The following is a 21,815-nucleotide window of genomic DNA, read 5'->3' as shown; positions in this document are numbered from 1 at the left end:
CTCCCTGCAGCTCCAAAGACTTTAAAAAATGGTACCAACTGCTGCCTCGCGCGCAGAGGTTAGTGTTAGCACAGGAGTCTGACGTTTTATCAATATAGTACGGCGAAATCTCTGACAACATGAAATCACGTTATCGGTAATATAAGTGTTCATTTATATTACCGATAAGGTGCTTTCATGTTGTCGGAGATTTGGCCCTACTTTATTGACAAAACATCAGACTCCTGTGGTGTTAGGACTGGTCGGTCTGGTGTCCGGATAATGTGGCTGGGTGGGATAGGTAACATGTATGCGGAATTATGCCACTGGGCTAAATAAACATCACTGTAAACTGTTACACTGCAGATATCGTAGCGATATGACTGTAAAATTGTTAAAGCTACTTTAAGTATCCAAATCGCAACTCGCGCGCTCTTCTTGGTGAAGAATTAGTCTTGGCTTCTAGATGTTAAATTATCCAAAGTACTCCGAATGCATAAATGTTGACTAACGTTATGGCAAACCAACAAGGACAAAATATATTATTTCAGATTTCAGCGAGGAATCTTTCCTGCATTACAATGTCTTTACCAATATTTGCGACGTTCTTTTGCGTCATATACTCAGTATTATATGACTTTAAGGAATCAACAGCCACACATTGCAGGGTGTGTGTTTGTCGCTAAATTAAGTATAATGTGTTTTCGAGTGTACTGGCTTTAAACAGATCTGATGGCGCGAGCGTTCTGCACATATGTAAATATTTATGTAGTCAAAATATAGATTGGCTCAAAAGCACGGTGGTAATAACGGTATGTACGTTAACCCCGTACTGAACAGAAGTTGGAATTTGCACGGGTATAGTTTAGTTCTACATGTAAGACATCGCACATGTTGATTTTGTTTAGGTGCTATGTCCTACTATCCAAATAACGGCCTTGTATAGCGTGTTCCGATGTCGTTGACATCGGAACGAATAGTCAAAGTTTCAGGAATATCTCACATTTAGCAGCATATATCGGCACTCTTTCACTAATTTATGTGTAATTAATATACTTACTGTACTGTCTTTATCCTGGTGGAATGAAAATATGACTAGCAAATGGACGTATTTTCATGTTCTGTTGACATACATTTGAATTTGTTGCAATGTGACGGTAGTCGAGGTATGCCGAAGTATATGTAAATAGGTTCATGTGGAGGATATGTGAACGAAACAAAATGTTGCTTCACAGTTCTAATAGGCATAATATATGTTTATTTGTTTCGTTAAAGAATAATATTTCAACTTAACCCGATTTTGGCATTCCCGGCTTTCATCGCTTTCCAGTCAGCTGAAATGTAGGCCAGTGAAACTTGAAAACAGGTCCATTTCATTTGTGAGAATTTGAATTTATTAGAGAAAAGACATCAGAGTAAGTAAAGTCTGACTAAAACATTATTACTTTACTTTGTAGAAAACCCCGTTATTTTAGTTGCCAGTTGTGTGAGATATTTCTGAAATTTTTACTTTCGTTACAATGTTAGTCGACATCAAAACACACTACACAGCACTGTTAGTTAGGCAGTAAGACCCTTACGTCCGGAACATAAATATCAGCGTCAGGTCTTACATGTAGGACTAGGGTATAGTGTATACACTATCTAGAGCAATAAATATTTCTCTGCCTCAGTTTTATTTATCTCACACTATAGTACAAGTCACATGGGTCATGTAAACATTTTAAATTAAATATAAATTGTTCTTTTAAAATTGAACACTAATTTTCTTTAACCAAAGTCAATTAAATCCTGATTATTGATTGCTCTGCACCTTAACTGTCACCAAGAAATTTCTAGACCTTAAATTTTCTATCACTATGGACTTTTACAATGGTGGCCGTGTACTAAACTTGGTTCAAAATAAGAGAGCGTCGAGTGGAATCATCACAATCGAGGGTAGTACAAATTTGTTTATCATTATGTGTAGCTTTCATTGTGACATCACAGTGCGTGACATTGAGTCCGGATTGTACTGTATCACACCTTTAGGATGATTTCGTCCAAAAATGTCTACGTACTTTAACATTGATTTTGCCGTATGCGCCTCTGGGGGCGTCTAAATAATGATCTTATAAAGGAATATGGATGTTTATGAATCTAAATGAAGCGAATACTTGCCACTTAAAGGTTTGTAGAATTAAAAAAAATGACACCCATTACTGAAATAGTTGGTGTTGAATGCCTACATAACCTGTGTGATTTGTACTACAGTGGTGGAGAACAACCAGTTAAATACATAATCATGGGCAGCAGTAATTTTCATGCATAATCAAGAAAGGATTTTGAGCTTCATAGAAAATATAATCTTTAGGCCACTTGATACTAATGAATGCAATTATGTGTTTGTTTAATTTTCTTTGTTAGTTTTTTGTATTTATTTCATGTTATTTGTAATGTAAAATTGTATTTTGTAGCTGACATTGTCCAAAGTCAAGTTCTTTGTCCACCTGACTAGAATAAATGATTTTGTTTTATGTTCTGTAAAAAACTAGTATATTGCTAATATTTTCTCTATGAGTATGGGTTTAATATTAGAAGTAAACATATATATCTTGGTCTGAGTCAAGTGTTAACCATGTTCTTTATTCTAAATTTATTAATAGACCTTTTAATTATAATTAAGATTTAGATAGAAATTAACTTTTGGTTCTCATATGGGTTATTCTTTTGTGCCTCTGTTTTTTATATAATCTTGTTTACTGGAAAAATTATTTATTCCTGCAATAACATCTGGGCAAAAATCTTTTATATTTTTATTTTCAGATATTGCTTTGGGTGAAATTATTTATTATTCTCTGGTGCTCTATAATATTCTTGGAAAGAGACATTGACTAGGAATTGTATTACATAGTGAACTCAAAAAAGGGACCTTGTTTTATATTAATGTGATTCAACAAAAGGCTGTTGGCACATCATTGCAATTCAGGCCATTAAACCATTAAGTACATTAGAGACTACCAGCCACTACAGGCACATAAACAATGTTGGAAAATATTTAGAATACCACTAGATTATACAGAACTTTATTCAGTATTACTTGTGTTTGTAATTCTAGGATTATTTTGGTATTTAATTCGTCACAATATCATAATTTGTTTTTTTTACAATTTCAGTTTTATACTAGGGAAATAAATTATTTGTTGAATTTTGCAAACTTGCTGCTTGTCACTCTGTTCTGTTATTTATGTTTTTACCATAGAGTTGTAATAGAAATTGGTGGATTGTCCTTGGGACAGGAGTTTCTCTAAAATGTTTCAGAAAACTTTGTTTTTGAAATTTAAATTCACTTTGTTTCAGAATTTTGTAAGTCCCAATTATTTACTTTACATATTTGAGAAAACAGTAGTGAAACCAACAGACCTTCACAATGTCATCTAAAGTGGAAAACTTTATTTAAAATACTATACAGGAAAGGTTAGAGTCCTTGAAAAAGCAATATTTACACTAACTTGCCAGACATGATCTTTCTAAAATGAATGCTTCTTTAATGAAGCAAGAAATAAAATATATTTTGGTCCAATACTTAGTGCATGCAAATGTTTTGGATAAAAATGCTCTGGGTTTGGTTAGCATTCTCCATCTGGCTCTTACATGCAAGTTATGAAATTGAAATTGAAATACAAGACATGTTTGTTCATCAGCCTTTTGATGAGGTGCTTTTTCTCCTCTTATTGATCAGTCAATAGGTATTGTTCACAGTGATCCTCTTTTTACTACTCATTCTCTCCACAGAAGTACCAGTTTGTTATTTTGTTAAAAAATGGGGTCCTTATGAGAATATGGAGATTACTGTAGGTATAAACTGGTGATGAGTGGTCACCGAGAAAAAAATTGTTGTTCCTAAGTTGTATAGACAGGAAATTCTTAGTCCAGCTCATGAAACTCTTTTGGCTGGTCATTTAGGGTCAGTAAAGCTGGTCATTTAGGGTCAATAAAGCTCATCAAAAGATCTTGAATAATTTGTACTGGCCAAAAGTTGAAAGTGATGTTTGTAAATACTATAGATCTTGTGATACATGTCAAATGGTAGGAAAACCCAATCAGAAGATACTTAAGGCTCATCTGCAACCTATTCCTGCATTTGATGAGCCTTTCAGCAGAATAATGGTATATTGTGTCAGCCCCTTACCTAAGTCCAAGTTAGGAAACCAATATTGTTGACCATAATATGTTCATCCATAAAATTCCCAGAGGTAATTCCTTTGAGGAATTTTAAAACTAAAACCATTGAAAAAGTTTTGACAAAGTTTTTACACAATTTGGTTTTCCCAAATCTGTCTGGTTGCAACTTGGGTCAGATTTTATGTCTGGAATGTCGAAGCAAGTTATGCATGAATTTAGGCATCCAGCAGTTTAGGTCTTTTGCCTATCACCCTGAAAGCCATGGGACTTTAGAAAGCTTTCATCAAACGTTGAAAAATTTGATTCTGACATATTGTTTGGAATCCAGAAAAGATGGGGATGTAATTGTTCATTTACTGTTGTTGGCTGTTTGGGGATCAGTTTAAGAATATTTAGGATTTAGTTCCTTTGAACTAGGTTTTGGACATGCTGTGCTTGGAATTTTGAAGTTGTTAGAAGAGAAACTTCTTTCATATGAAGATACAGAAATTAACCTTCTTGACTATATTTCTAATTTTAAATACAAGCTGTCAAAGACTTGTGAAGTTTCAAGAAATAATTTGCATTCTACTCGATGAAAAATAAAATTAAGGTATGACAAAAATACAAAGGAAATGAGTTTTCAACCTGGTGATAGAGCTCTGGCTCTCTTGCATTTGAAGTCAATCCCCTTCAGGCTAAGTAATATGGTCCTTGCACAATTGAAAAGGGAGAGTGATTTAAATTATATCATTAATACCTTAAAACAAAACTTTTCCATGTAAATATGTTAAAGGAATATGTTGATAGAGATAGCCAGGTTAATCATGTAATCAGTTTAGTTGTACACAGGATTTAAGCACTGTAGTGACTTTGGTGTAACCTATCTTCAGAATTCAGAAATTATGAATAATCTGGACCAGAAGCTTTCACATCTGCAACAGCATGAAAAGAATGAACAAAAACAGTTGTTACTTGAACATGAGCACTTGTTTCCAGATATTTAAATAAGAACAAATAAAATCTACCATGACATTGAAATTGTAGATTCCACACCTGTGAAACAGCGTCTGTACAGGATGAACCATCTCAAACAGGAATGTTTGAAAAAAGTATTTGCTGGAGAATGATTTCACAGAACAGAGTAAAAGTAACTTGAGTTTACCATTTATTCTTGTACCAAAACCAGATAATCCTTTCTGCATGTGCACTGGCTATAGAAAAGTGAATAGTAAGATTTTTTTATATTTATTTCCATCACCAACAATCAATGAATGTATTGATAAAATACAAAATGCAAGATATGTCAACAGATTTTACCGTATGAAAGATTTTGGCAATTTCCACTGATGGAAAAGGCAAAGAAAATTTCAGCATTCATAACTCTAGATGTACTTTATCAATATAAACTAATGCCATTGGGGTTGAAAGGTTTGCCCTGTATTTTTCATTGTTTAATAAACATGATTACATCTTGTGTGACATTTCTAGGAACACAGACAAGTTTAACTTAACATATAGATGCTAAGGTCAAGGCTATCTTTGAATTCCTCGTGCCTGTCGATAAAAAACAATATTCATGGAAAGAGACAGTAACTGGGAATTATAGTGAATTCAAACATGGAAACCTTGGCTTATATTACTTTGAGTCAACAAAAGACTGTAGGGACATCAGTCCAGTTCAGGCCATTAGTGCATGAGTTCATTAGAGACTACCTGCTATTACAGGCACATCAACTGATCAGCATTGGAAATCATTTGGAATATCAATAAAGATTATTTAGAACCTTATTGAATAGGTCTTGTATTGGTAATTCTCGAATTATTTGGGATTTAATTTGATATACTGTCAATTTTTTCTTTTACATATTCGCTTTGTAATCAAAGAAAATAAATTATTTGCTGAATTGTACAAAGCTTGTTGCTTCTCACCCTTTTCTATTACTAATTTTAAGAGCATAAGAGTCATAAGAAACTGACCTTGACAGAATTTGATATTAAGAACATAGATATTAGTAATAATCCTATTAGAATTGAATAGATGTATATTCAGTGACATTTGACCACCAGTTCAAGCTGCTGCTGTATGCATGGAATGCAGCATAAGCCCAAGGTAATTGCAGTGCATCTTAGACGTCTAATGGAAATAGACTAAAGCATAAACAGCCACAATGTTGTGCCATCATAATGAGAGAGATAAAGAGAAGTAAGAAACTGAAATTGCATTAAGCTGTAAATGCTTTATAAAAGATAGTAATAATACAAACATTAAAATATTATTATTATTATTTTTATTTGCAATGGTAATTTGGAAATCAGAGATTAAGAACATATATATGTGCATGCAAGCATCCAACCATCCACACAAATATGATGCATATGATAGCTAGTAATGTACATTATGCCACAACTTGCAACGTTACCACCTCTTCCTTTTCTGCTGATTATGGTTTACTCCAGAGGGTGATATTTTAAAACACAAAATCATTCCTATCTAGTTTTGCAAGTGTTATAGCCATTTGCCCAACAGCTACATTTGCCACACATACTGCAACATCCCTGGTGCGTTGATTTCCATAGAAGATAGTTATCATGCAGATCTTGATAATCCCGTTAAGAAAAAGGAACTTTACAAAGCAGTCTAAACTTTAGTGATTGGTTACTGTAATATTTAATGCCACTGCACTTTACAAAATTTTGCAATGGTGGCAGAGAGGATATTTCAGTAATTGATGTGATATTTAACATCTAAATGATTTGGGTAGAGAGTTTTTCAATAATTATTAGTGGTATAATAACAACAATTGTTCACTGAAAATAAATAGAATATAAAAAGAACATAGTGCTGTAGAGATTTTTACTTTATACATTTGTATTCAGAAATATGCTTCAAAGAAAAGAGGGCATTGTTAATGTTTTTTTATAAATTTTTTAACTTTCTTTAGCATCTGGTTTCTCATGTATATTATGAAGGGTTTAATAAAGCTATGTTAAGTTTTTTAAAATAACTAAATCTGTGTACTTGAAATTAAAGTTACGTGAAGACAGGTAAAATAACTAAATCTTTCTAAATTAAAGTCATGTGAAAACACGAAATAGTTTGACATATTTTCACTTTCCCCCAGGTAACAGGTTGGGTTTCTCAACTTCCAGTTTGTCCAGCTTACCCACACTTTCTCACCCCATTGTTGTCAATCATAAAACATTTTTTAAAAACGTTTTATTTTTTACTCCTAGTAAAATGTGGACCCAACCAGGAAGATCAAAGTTTTATCTTAAAACTCAGCCAGGCTGGGTGTCTCTGGGTAGTACAAAACCTGGGTGGCTAGGCCAGGTACCCATCCATCCCTAGTTATGTCCAAGTTTTTGTCTTACATTTTGTTACCACCACTAATAATGTTAGATAAAAAATTCAGAGAACAAGATAAGATAAATGAAGCTTCTAAATAGTACATGAATAATTCATAATGCAACAGTTTTGTTCATGACAAAGTAAGAAATTTGTTTAATTTTTTTTCAACCTCGCTCCATTGATAACTGCTTTGATTTACTGTATACTGTTGTAAAATAGTATGCCATTTGATCTGTCTTGGACTATAGAATACAAGTTTTGTCTGGTCTTCCTTGTTTGTTAACAGACATGGGAACTAATTTCATGTGAAAAATAAAGTATTATAATAATATCTCATTTAAAGTTGTGTATTAGACAAGAAAATCAAGAGTTTAATGAGGCCTTATGCAGTGTCATGCCTGGTGCTTATTCAGAATACTTCTTTCACTCCATTGTCTCAATTAAGAATGTTGTTACAAATTTTTGTTCAAATATTATAGTTCTGTACATGTATTATACAATGCCTTGTTGAAATTGTATTGATGTACATTATTATACAATGTCTTGTTGAAAGATTGTATTGTTGTACATGTATTGTATAATGTCTTGCTGAAAGATTGTAGTGCTGCTGTACATGCATTATACGATGTCTTCTTCATTGATTATAGTGCTGTACATGCATTATACAATGTCTTGTTGAAATTGTATTGATGTGCATTATTATACAATGTCTTGTTGAAAGATTGTAGTGCTGTACATGTATTATACAATGTCTTGTTGAAAGATTATAGTGCTGTACATGCATTATACAATGTCTTGTTGAAAGATTGTAGTGCTGTACATGTATTGTACGATGTCTTCTTCATTGATTATAGTGCTGTACATGCATTATACAATGTCTTGTTGAAAGATTGTAGTGCTGTACATGCATTATACAATGTCTTGTTGAAATTGTATTGATCTACATGTATTATACAATGTCTTGTTGAAAGATTATAGTGCTGTACATGTATTATACAATGTCTTGTTGAAAGATTATAGTGTTGTACATGCATTATACAATGTCTTGTTGAAATTGTATTGATCTACATGTATTATACAATGTCTTGTTGAAAGATTGTAGTGCTGTACATGTATTATACAATGTCTTGTTGAAAGATTGTAGTGCTGTACATGCATTATACAATGTCTTGTTGAAAGATTGTAGTGCTGTACATGCATTATACAATGTCTTGTTGAAAGATTGTAGTGCTGTACATGCATTATACAATGTCTTGTTGAAAGATTGTAGTGCTGTACATGTATTATACAATGTCTTGTTGAAAGATTGTAGTGCTGTACATGCATTATACAATGTCTTGTTGAAAGATTGTAGTGCTGTACATGCATTATACAATGTCTTGTTGAAATTGTATTGATGTACATGTATTATACAATGTCTTGCTGAAAGATGGTAGTGCTGTACATGTATTATACAATGTCTTGTTGAAAGATTGTAGTGCTGTACATGCATTATACAATGTCTTGTTGAAAGATTATAGTGTTGTACATGCATTATACAATGTCTTGTTGAAAGATTATAGTGTTGTACATGCATTGTACAATGTCTTGTTGAAAGATTGTAGTGCTGTACATGCATTATACAATTTCTTGTTGAAAGATTGTAGTGCTGTACATGCATTATACAATGTCTTGTTGAAAGATTGTAGTGCTGTACATGCATTATACAATGTCTTGTTGAAAGATTATAGTGCTGTACATGCATTATACAAGGTCTTGTTGAAAGATTGTAGTGCTGTACATGCATTATACAATGTCTTGTTGAAAGATTGTAGTGCTGTACATGCATTATACAATGTCTTGTTGAAAGATTGTAGTGCTGTACATGCATTATACAATGTCTTGTTGAAAGATTGTAGTGCTGTACATGTATTATGCAATGTCTTGTTGAAAGATTATAGTGCTGTACATGTATTATAAAATGTCTTGTTGAAAGATGGTAGTGCTGTACATGCATTATACAATGTCTTGTTGAAAGATTGTAGTGCTGTACATGTATTATACAATGTCTTGTTGAAAGATTATAGTGCTGTACATGTATTATACAATGTCTTGTTGAAAGATTGTAGTGCTGTACATGTATTATGCAATGTCTTGTTGAAAGATTATAGTGCTGTACATGTATTGTACAATGTCTTGTTGAAAGATTGTAGTGCTGTACATGTATTATACAATGTCTTGTTGAAAGATTATAGTGCTGTACATGTATTGTACAATCTCTTGTTGAAAGATTATAGTGCTGTACATGTATTATACAATGTCTTGTTGAAAGATTATAGTGCTGTACATGCATTACACAATGTTTTGTTGAAAGATTATAGTGCTGTACATGTATTGTACAATGTCTTGTTGAAAGATTGTAGTGCTGTACATGTATTATACAATGTCTTGTTGAAAGATTATAGTGCTGTACATGTATTGTACAATGTCTTGTTGAAAGATTATAGTGCTGTACATGCATTACACAATGTTTTGTTGAAAGATTATAGTGCTGTACATGCATTATACAATGTCTTGTTGAAAGATTGTAGTGCTGTACGTGTATTGTACAATGCCTTGTTGAAAGATTATAGTGCTGTACATGTATTATACAATGTCTTGTTGAAAGATTATAGTGTTGTACATGTATTATGCAATGTCTTGTTGAAATTGTATTGATGTACATTATTATACAATGTCTTGTTGAAAGATTGAAAGACTGTAGTGCTGTACATGTATTATGCAATGTCTTGTTGAAAGATCATAGTGCTGTACATGTATTATACAATGTCTTGTTGAAATTGTATTGATGTACATTATTATACAATGTCTTGTTGAAAGATTATAGTGCTGTACATGTATTATACAATGTCTTGTTGAAATTGTATTGATGTACATTATTATACAATGTCTTGTTGAAAGAGTATAGTGCTGTACATGTATTATACAATGTCTTGTTGAAAGATTGTAGTGCTGTACATGCATTATACAATGTCTTGTTGAAAGATTATAGTGCTGTACATGCATTATACAATGTCTTGTTGAAATTGTATTGATGTGCATTATTATACAATGTCTTGTTGAAAGATTGTAGTGCTGTACATGCATTATACAATGTCTTGTTGAAATTGTATTGATGTACATTATTATACAATGTCTTGTTGAAAGATTGTAGTGCTGTACATGCATTATACAATGTCTTGTTGAAATTGTATTGATGTACATTATTATACAATGTCTTGTTGAAAGATTGTAGTGCTGTACATGTATTATACAATGTCTTGTTGAAAGATTGTAGTGCTGTACGTGTATTGTACAGTCTTGTTGAAAGATTGTAGTGCTGTACATGTATTATACAATGTCTTGTTGAAAGATTATAGTGCTGTACATGTATTGTACAATGTCTTGTTGAAAGATTATAGTGCTGTACATGCATTACACAATGTTTTGTTGAAAGATTATAGTGCTGTACATGCATTATACAATGTCTTGTTGAAAGATTGTAGTGCTGTACGTGTATTGTACAATGTCTTGTTGAAAGATTGTAGTGCTGTACATGTATTATAAAATGTCTTGTTGAAAGATTGTAGTGCTGTACATTCTGATTACAACACAGACTTTCTCATTCACAATCTTTACCTCAAACAATAAATATCAGAAACACCAACATTAAATTCACACAATCAGTACGAAACCTAGGTGTTACTCTGGATAGTACTCTCACATTGCACCAACATGTCATGAACATATGCAAGGCTGCATATCTTGAGCTGAGATGCATCAGCTCCATTTGCAAATATCTTTCAGTTGATGCCACTAAAACACTTGTGTGCTCATTAGTGCTTTCAAGACTGGACTATTGTAATTCAATTCTGTCTGGTTCATCTCAATATCTACTCCAGAAACTTCGAAAAGTTCAAAACACAGCTGCTCAGGTCATCCTTCGAGTACCACGATCAGAGCACACCTCCCGGCTGCTCTGTACCTTACACTGGCTATCCATTCAATACAGAATTGAAAACAAAATTTGTTCTCTGTGCTACGTTTCACTGATGGACTCCAGTCCAACATATCTATCTGGCCTGACCCATGTGTACACACCAGCAAGATACTTATGCTCCTCTTCTGACATTCACATACCCATTATTCCCACTATGAAAACAAAGTCATATTAACATTGTTCTTTTGCATACCAGGACTCAAACTTAGACACAAAGACACAGTGATATCATTCAAGTCTTAGTGCTCCTAAAACTAACCTATTTCGACTGCAAGAACAAACTTAAAGACCTAATAATGTTTCCTACCTTAAATATTTTCAGCATGTATTTTTATGTTTTCATATTTGATGGTGTTTTTTGTTGTTGTAATCATATCATTTTTTATATATAATTATCTTATAGGTGTTGTTTAATGTTGTAAAGTGCTTAGAGCTTCTAAAGATTAGGTGCTATACAAAGTCCTCATTATTATTATTATTATTATACAATGTCTTGTTGAAAGATTTTAGTGCTGTACATGTATTATTCAATGTCGTCTTCAAAGAAGGTTGTGATGTACATGTATTATACAATGTCTTGTTCAAAGTTTATAGTGCTGTACATATATTGTATAACGTGTCTAACAGATTTGCAGTATTTCTTACTTGTTTGAATGGGGTACAAAAAGTGAAAGAATTAATTATATGATGAGAATAATAGTAGTTTATAAATAAGATTGCCCAATGTATATATTTTCTACCACAGTCAAATCTAAGTCAAATCAAACTGCAAATGCCCTGATATATCTGGATCTATGCAGTTTGTTAGGACTCCTCAGTAGAACATATAACATACACCCTGATATGCTATCACATTGTGCTGTACATAACAAGGTCTATATTGTTTGTAGTTGGACCCAGCATATGTGCAAGTGGATAATAATTCACACTGCAAAAGTCTATATTTTCCAATTTCGTAAAATATAAACCACTATGATATTTATAATTTAAGTTTCTTCAATTAATACCCTCTTTTCACATCCATTCATCTTTGTTAAGATTAGTAAACTTTACCTCATCAGATTTTTCCCGTATTTTTTTAGGTGAAAAACTATCTGCCATCCATTAGTTCAGCCATCGGAGGGTTCACTCCACAAAGATATGTCTGGCGTATTTGCATAGCTTTACACAGTGCGCCAAGAATGTTGGTGGCCTCTAGTTACTACAGATTTCACTCCGATGTCCATGCTGGACCAAGGAACAATCTGTACCAGCTGCTAGTCAAGATTTGTATTGCACTTCATGTTATAGAGAATCTAGCCTTGGTACTTCTCACATTCATTTCTTCAACAGAAAATCATGGTACGTTTTATTTTTACTTAAGTTCAACATCTGTGATTTTGTTAATAAATTCATTTATTTTCCTTGATAATATAGAAAAGAAAAAAATAAGAGATATTGTTAAAAATATTAATTATCATATAGGCATATAGTTGGGATAGCAGTGAGAAATATATCAATATGATTCATTTTTCATTAGAACAATAGCTAGTACCCCTTCCCCCACCCCCAAATAAACTCCCCACAAAAAATCCCCATTGACAATATTTATAATGTATATGTATTTCATTGTTTTCTTCTGGCCGTTACCAAGATATACTGTATAGTCACATCTTCCCAAGACATTCTCAACATTACAATGCAGTGGTACTGTATATACTCATATAAATAGTTGGATCCAGCAGCCGACAGCATAGCTCCTGATTTGCCATCACATAATGCACTGGCAGATTTGGGTCAAGGCAGTTGGATTTGACCTACATGTGAATATATACAGTATACACTGTATTTGACACATCAATAAAAGTTAATTGTGAAAAAGAACTCAGGGGATCTGTAGTTGTTTTATAGGATGCATCATTGCTAGATTTCAGTTAATTTAACTAAAAATCTTTCATAATATTATTATACATTACTACTAAATTACTTGGTTAAATTCTCATTTTAGCAAATCTCCTTTTTGTCCAGCTAGAGCCAGTAATTTGGTTCAAGAATAAAATGTAACTACAACAATGACTGTAGTGATTTTGTTTTGTCAACAGCCTCATTTATTCCTTACAAAGCAGATGCAACCACTGCATGTACGTTTCAGCTGACCATCGCACCATTTGTAACTCTGCTGTATATCTGTTATCAAATGTCACTAAGTAGTTTATAATTGTATATTGTTATTAGTTGTATGATTTAGCACCAGTGGCCTAGTGGTTGGAGCATCTGCCTCAGATGCGGGATGTTGTTGGTTCGAACCCCAGCTGAGTCATACCAAAGACATAAAAATGGTACTAACATCTGCCTCGCTAGTTACTCAGTATTAAGAGGTTAGTGTTAGGACTGGTTGGTCTGGTGTCAGGATAATATGACAGAGTGGGACATGATGCTACATGTCTGCAGGATGATGCCCCAGTGCTAGACATCACTATAAGCTGGCACACTACAGACATCTTAGTGATATGACTGAATTTTTTTTAAAGCTACATTAAAAATCCAAATCACACTCACACACACACACACACACACACACACACACATACACACACACACATACACACGCTCATTATCTCTCTTAGCACCAATCTAAGACCCAAGAAATGTCTGTTAATATTTCTTTCTATTAATCACAGAATTCAGATCTTGACTAACTAATCTTGTTTTCAATGTTTGTCATTATAAAGTCCATCATGAATAGTTTGTCATTGTAAAGTCCATCATAAATAGTTTGTCATTGTAAGGTCCATCATAAATAGTTTGTCATTGTAAAGTCCATCATAAATAGTTTGTCATTGTAAGGTCCATCATGAATAGTTTGTCATTGTAAAGTCCATCATAAATAGTTTGTCATTGTAAAGTCCGTCACAAATAGTTTGTCATTGTAAGGTCCATCATAAATAGTTTGTCATTGTAAAGTCCATCATGAATAGTTTGTCATTGTAAAGTCCATCATGAATAGTTTGTCATTGTAAAGTCCATCATGAATAGTTTGTCATTGTAAAGTCCATCATAAATAGTTTGTCATTGTAAAGTCCATCATAAATATTTTGCCATTGTAAAGTCCATCATGAATAGTTTGTCATTGTAAAGTCCATCATGAATAGTTTGTCATTGTAAAGTCCATCATAAATAGTTTGCCTTTGTAAAGTCCATCATGAATAGTTTGTCATTGTAAAGTCCATCATGAATAGTTTGTCATTGTAAAGTCTATCATAAATAGTTTGTCATTGTAAGTCCATCATGAATAGTTTGTCATTGTAAAGTCCATCATAAATAGTTTGTCATTGTAAAGTCCATCATGAATAGTTTGTCATTGTAAAGTCCATCATGAATAGTTTGTCATTGTAAAGTCCATCATAAATATTTTGCCATTGTAAAGTCCATCATGAATAGTTTGTCATTGTAAAGTCCATCATAAATAGTTTGCCATTGTAAAGTCCATCATGAATAGTTTGTCATTGTAAAGTCCATCATAAATAGTTTGTCATTGTAAGGTCCATCATGAATAGTTTGTCATTGTAAAGTCCATCATAAATAGTTTTTCATTGTAAAGTCCATCATAAATAGTTTGTCATTGTAAAGTCCATCATAAATAGTTTGACTCTTAAGAAAATTGACTTCCTTTTCAGAATTATTTTCATCTCATTTCATATCATTTGCTTTTACAGCTGTACATGAGAATTCCTTCATTGTATTCATGGTTTGTTCCCAAGTGTACATGCTTTTGACCTGTTTTCTGGTGAAATGGGGAAGAACACAGGGGGGAAGAAAATTTACTGAACAGGTATTTAAAAAGCCCTAAAATGAAATGCAATTATATTCTAATGCATACAGTTTAATACTAATTACTTTTCTACCGTAGATACCAAATGTTTGGTTGATGGTTATTATTTGTGCCTTTTTCTGTATCTGCTGATGATGAAAGAATTTGTGCATGGATTTATTCATCTTTGCTAGTTATCAATTGTTGATCCACTACATAGGTGTGGAATGATGTAGATCGATGACCCTTGATGAGCATATTTGAGACTCATTCTATGTACAGATGTATATTTTCAAAATCAGAACGGTCTTTTTTATAATCTGTAATATTAAGTGATTTATTTGCATTCAGCGTGTTAACATTGAATGCTAACAAGTCATTTTTAATATTTATGACTGCATTTGTATGGGAAAATATGAACAAGTTTTTTCGGATATACAGCACGACCTTCGGAGTGCATTATATCAATCCGACAAAACGAGTTCATATTTTCCCATACAAATGCAGTAACCTTTTTATTATATGCTTATTTTCTTATTCTACCATAGGCTTAAGTATATAAACACAAATACACTACAAGAAACAAAGTAACTGAATTTATGCTTTATTCCAAAAAATACACAAGCACAGCAGGGATGGTCCTGGCTTTTAAAAAGCTGTCGCCAAAAAAATCGCCAACCTCAATATTTTGTCGCCAATTTTCAAAAAGTGTCGCCAGAACAAGTAGTGTACATTTTTCCAAGTGCTAATTTAGTCTATTAATGTAACAGGCAATGAAAATTACAAAAGATGGGTTACTTAATTCTTTAATTACAACAAGCATTAACAAAATGTTACAAAGTGTTACATGAAGATCCGTCGAAATTTTAGGGCTGCCCGCTTGTTGAATGCAGTTTCAAAGTCTAATTTTTCACATCTGTACGTGCTGATTCTCATGAAATTCTCGAGAGACGAGATGCAGAGTTTATTTCTGATGTCAGTTTTTATGAGGTTCATCTTACTGAATCCACGTTCACAGTCCACAGCACTGACAGGTGACACCAGTAGTCTATCAGCAGCCCCCCCCCCATGGCTAGCTTCACAAAGCTTGTAGTGAATTGCTTCCTAAATCCCAAGAATGATCACTGAATGCTGTATAAATTTTCTCGACAAACAAAATATGATCTCCATTCCCACGAATGAAACTTACACGAGCAACACCTGGCAATATTGGACCGTATATATAAGCATAAATTCACACCCAATTTAGAGATTCTTTCACTCTTGTATTTTGAGAAATAAATAATTATTATTAATTATGCAAAACTGGTTGGGTTTTTTTGTGCTATTTCTTGTTTCAGAGTTTAAGTCTCAGCAGCCGTAACACGGATTGATGGCAAAAGGAAAAGATCAATGAGTAAAATGCTGCACTGGCGACAGACATAATTGTGATTGAGATTTTTCCATTTGCTTTGTATTTATACACAGTAGTCGGTACTTCAAAGGTTATCGGTTTTCTATGAAGGTTCAGCAAAACTTTTGTACTGGTATATGTAAAAAAGAAAAAACCAACAGAAGATTTAGCCATTCAATTAATTGTATCTGTTCTATTCACGTCTTCAGAAGTCGGTCAGTTGTAGGTATAGTGCGGTAGCATGATTGACTGTATCGCAGCATACAGTACTCAGCCCAGATGTCAGCATAAGCAGATTATGATGTAACAATGCACTGTAAAGATGGGGTTGTCAATACGAACAAAGGATTGTTTGTGTAACAGATTGTGTAACAGATTGATTCCAAAGCATTGCTTAGTCAAGTTTGTGGCTTCCTTTCGTTCTCCCTTTTAATTTATCCAGTCCAAATCTATGATTGTATGTACAAATTAAATAACCAAAAAGTCTGTCGCCAAAAAATCGCCAGATGGGATATTTTTGTCGCAAATAAGGAAAAAAAATCGCAATTTGCGACATTGGCGAAGCCCAGGACGATCACTGCACAGATTCATTAGTAAACAACAACAATATTAATGCGCATATAACTCCACCCAGCTAAATTTTAACTTAGTGGTGTAATCAACATCACCTTCGAAAGAAATAGTTTGGTCTAAAATTGAAATTTAGAGTCATATTTTGCATGAATGTGCATTGCAACAACTTTCCCATTTGGTCTGGAATGAATAGATTTTTTTATTATTTTTGTCGATTCTTCTAAATTTTGTGATAATGATTGGATTTATCTGTGTTAGTTCTGCATTAAATACATCTGATTTCAACAGCAAGGGAGCAGCATGTTGATATCTGCAAGTGTGTTTCTGTTCATTCATTGAATGTTTGGAATCATAGTGTAGGAAAAATATGAACTTTTTCAATTGTAATTATCAAAAAGACCCTATGGAATATAATGTTCATTTCATTTTAAGTGCAGTAAGGAGGATATTATTGCACTTGGAATGTAGACAAAATTACAGTACAATTTTGAAACGTGTAATCAAGCTTTAGAACCCATGACATAGCTGATGTAATTCGGATTTGCAGAACTAAGAAAGTACATTTTGAGGAAATTCATGATGTAAAACTCTAAGTGTATTTTTTGGCATTCTTATTACCAGCTAAAGAAGACATGTTTATGTCATGTCACTTGCATATTTGTAGGGACCCCAGCAATTTTATGACCTGTCTGACGTGTATCACTAGCCTAAATCCGAAACATTGTATCAAAAAAGTTAATACGGAATTTTGCAAAGCAGCTGGTAAGTGGCAGTCCATGAAACAACTGCGTTGGTTCAGTCAGAAACAAATTTCAAAATGTAAAGTGTCTACTACATGAGTGTACATGATTTGTGTACAAAGTAGTTCCTAATACACTATACTACTATCGGGCACGTGTCGGGCACATGCATGCAATATGAAGCAGTTTAATATGGTAAAATGTTATGCAATTCTGACAATATAAAGTTAATGGAGATGAAAATGAGAATATAATAATACAGATTATGATAAAGAAAATTCTGATTTTGTCCCATACATGATAATGCTCATTTTACCAGTGACATGTTTGTATGCATGTAGGTTGGTATGTAGGTGTGTAGGTAGGCATGTATGTACGTACGTACATACGTATGTGTGTGTGTGTGTGTATGTATAGGTTTAACATCAATATAATACATCTAACTCCTGACTTATGTGATAGTTGTGTTCCCGAGAGTAGCGTGTAACTTAAATTTGCATAACTTGAAATTTTGGTTTCACTGCCTTTGATTTTCATTTAAAAATTACGTAATTAAATTACCTTTAATACCATTCATATTAGTCATATATGAACCCTAAGTTTTTGCTTGAGAGAAATACTTTAATCATCTTTTTGGTCTCCACTAAAGTAAATTCAATTAAGAAACTTTGTACCAAATCGTGTTAACATGAAATTCATATAAATTGAAATCACATAAGTCAATGGATAACCATATACAAAATCTGGAGGTCTCACATTCTTCAACTAATGTTATGGCTTCTTTTTTTCTTTTAGGAAAGACGATCCTTTAAATATAAAGTAGCTCTGTTTATCTTCAATGTGAGTGCATTTTTGACAGCAGTGTATCTTTTCTTCCGACACAACTGGTACTGTGAACCAGGAGGTGGGTACACGTGCATGAATTCAGTTACTTACTCAACAGAGGGATAAAAGATGGGCAAATAAAGTTTTGCATTGCCCTGTCAGGGTTTGCAGCTTACACCACCCCAGTATCCCATAGCTGCTAAAAATGTTGGCTAGCTGTTGGAATTCTTTCTTATCTAGTCAGAGGTGTCAATAGGATAAAAGAGAGGTGATTTTTATCATTAGGGAAGATGGTTGAAGCAATTTGGTGGCTGGATGGTAGGAAACATAGTAGTGTTGTTGTAGCAGAAATGGGAGTCATCTTTGTGTCAGCATGATAGGCATATTTTGATATCTTCAGCTTTTTAATATGCCGGTCAGTTAAAGCTACAATGAAATAAGTTGTGTGTCAAGGCTGGCCAAGTTTTGGTTTTGGTATTTTTACTGACAATAGTCACATGAAGTGGTTTTGTTTTTCATGCCCTATTCATCAGATGTCTCTCACATACTAAGTTTTGAACTTTGGATAAGCAGTCAGGTTATCCAGATCATCTTTGAAGCATGAATAACTGTTTCTAAGTCAGATTATACAAGTTGGCTGAATGGAGTAGTTCTCTGTTCCACAGTCATATGTAAGATGTCAGTTAATACTGAAATCAGTTGTAACAAGATAACCGGGTTGGGGTCAAATTAAAACAGAACACTTTTGATGGTGACAAAAATACAGTGTTTATTTATGAATGATTCAATGAAAGACTATTTAATTCGTGCACCAACAAAATCCAAATATTATATATTAAACATTATATGCACGAACCTGACGTATTGCAATTTAAATGAAATGTGAACTGATATGCAAGAAAAAATCTTAAATAGTAAAAAGATACAACGATTAATGATTCAGAGTGATTCCACATAAACAATGGAAAAAATTAATACATAAACATTGACAATTTCCAATGAAAATGATAGAGTTGACGCAGATAATGAAATGTGACACATTTTCACTCAAATAGTGAAATATGATTAGTTTTCACTCAGTGAAATATGATTGATGAGTTTTCACTCAAATAGTGAAATATGATATGAAACATTGGGACATAATATCTTGCAGAGTTAAACACAAATCCAAAAGGTCTTCTCAGCCCCAATGCTTTATCGAATGGTTGAGGAGCCACCACAAATGGTCTGCCCCTCCTGGTCTGCCTAAAGATCCGTAAAGTCTCTTGTTCTCTGCAGACCCATTGGTCCAGAAGCCTTGGAGATACAGCATAACTATCACTCCATCCCTCCTTCACTTCTTCAGTACTACACTCAGCATTCACCAGTCACCATTCAATCAATCACCAATTAGTCAGCTGAAAATATAATATCTGAATCCTTGTACTACAAATGACATGGTCATGTATAACAGGACATAATGACATCATGTACTGTAAACTTGAGTTGATTATTTTATACAAATTATATTATCGGGAATACTGTGTAAGGTGATAATCAGATTCAGATGTGAACCTGTGTCTGACAAGAATCTTATAATTCTGAATGTAACACCTTCTCTTTCTTAATAAATACAACATTATTGCGAATATAATTGTTCTGTTAAGTTACATACAGGTAAACTAGAAAACAGACTATAGCATTGCATCATATAACACAAGTCGGAATTACCTAAAATACAAGATAATGTAAAAGTAAAACAATTATATTCTGTAATACAAATAGGAAAATAATATTAACTCACATACCTCTACAGCTGGAGATCACACATCATAAAGTGGACTGCTCACTGATAAGACTTTTTCTACGATGAGGTAATTTATGCACAGGCCATGTAGCCATACACTGCCTGTGCGCTCAAGGTATATTGTTTTTCCATCGTAAGCACTTTTGTTCGTGCAGCATGGGATGAACCAAACTCACCATTTTGAAATAATATACAGTGGAACCCCGCTATAACGCGCCCCGCCATAACGTGAATTCGGATATAACGCGGTCGTAGCATGGCTCCCGAAATTTTGTATATTCATTCACACATGGAGAAAAAAAATTTGGAGAAAAGTAAAAAAAAACAAAACAAGAAATTAACTTCATTTTGGGCATGAGATTAGTTGTGACTTTTAAAATAATATGATCGTGGCATGGTTCCTGAAATCTGAAATTCATTTACGTGTATTTTTATCGGACCGTGAAAATATTTGTTTAACGTACGAGAAATAGTGTGTAAAACGTTTATTATAATTTGGTGGAAGAATTCGCGTATGACTTTTAATAATAAACATTCGGAACTTAACAATTTATCCAGGTTCTTTAAGTGATTTTGGAGAAGTGATCGTGTATGAATTCTAAAATAATACGATATATATAACGTACGAGAAATAGTGTGTACAGCGCTTGGCTTCTGAAATTTATCAATTAGAACAGGTTGTGGTGAAGCTCCGTATTCTACTCTAGAAGAGAAAACTGGTTTCATTAGGTTTTTGAATTGTTAAGCCGAAGTAAACATTATCGGAAGTGTTACGTATTACGGATCCATGAGTAAAGCCAGTAAATCATCTTTGTGATTGTCTTCCATGAATTATGTATACAGTCGTTGCTCAAACAATAGCCGACATGGGCTTCTTATTTAACTGCAATCACAACCAAGCAGCAGACAAAGCTGTGGTTGATACAAGAGTCGCACAATTTAATAAACATCAAAGGACGAAAGCCGCCAACATGTATGCTGTGCTTGGCGGTGTGATCAAACAACAAACAGTTGAAAGTAAATAATATCCACTTTATTATCTGTAAATTAAAAGGGTATGAAATTGTACATCTGTTCAGCTTAATTTTGTTTTATATAAAAAGTGATTCGTAACCATTGCAGGCCTTCATTACTTAGTTATCGAGCTTTATCTGTGTACGTTGTTTGCTTATATAAAAAAATATTTTACTGTTATGGAAAAGCAAGTTCAAAAACG

At 33.3% G+C, this 21,815-nt stretch overlaps 1 protein-coding gene across 2 annotated transcripts in view; it reads left to right on the top strand.

The window, feature by feature from the left end:
- The first annotated feature begins 474 nt into the window (after window positions 1–474).
- LOC149800235 (acyltransferase PGAP2-like) overlaps window positions 475–21,815 on the top strand; it is a 34,319-nt gene continuing 12,978 nt past the window's right edge. For both annotated transcript variants that reach the window (XM_089959807.1, XM_089959808.1), the window contains exons 1-4: window positions 475–647; window positions 12,575–12,833; window positions 15,188–15,303; window positions 18,784–18,892. In XM_089959807.1, the coding sequence (XP_089815933.1) occupies window positions 480–647; window positions 12,575–12,833; window positions 15,188–15,303; window positions 18,784–18,892 (652 nt within the window). In that variant the 5' untranslated portion in view covers window positions 475–479. The remainder of the gene's footprint in view (window positions 648–12,574; window positions 12,834–15,187; window positions 15,304–18,783; window positions 18,893–21,815) is intronic.

Source organism: Sinohyriopsis cumingii, chromosome 5 (assembly GCF_028554795.1).
Source record: "Sinohyriopsis cumingii isolate HCF-2022 chromosome 5, ASM2855479v2, whole genome shotgun sequence".
In the NCBI taxonomy this organism is placed as follows: domain Eukaryota; kingdom Metazoa; phylum Mollusca; class Bivalvia; order Unionida; family Unionidae; genus Sinohyriopsis; species Sinohyriopsis cumingii.
This window is presented reverse-complemented; position numbering and strand designations above follow the sequence as displayed.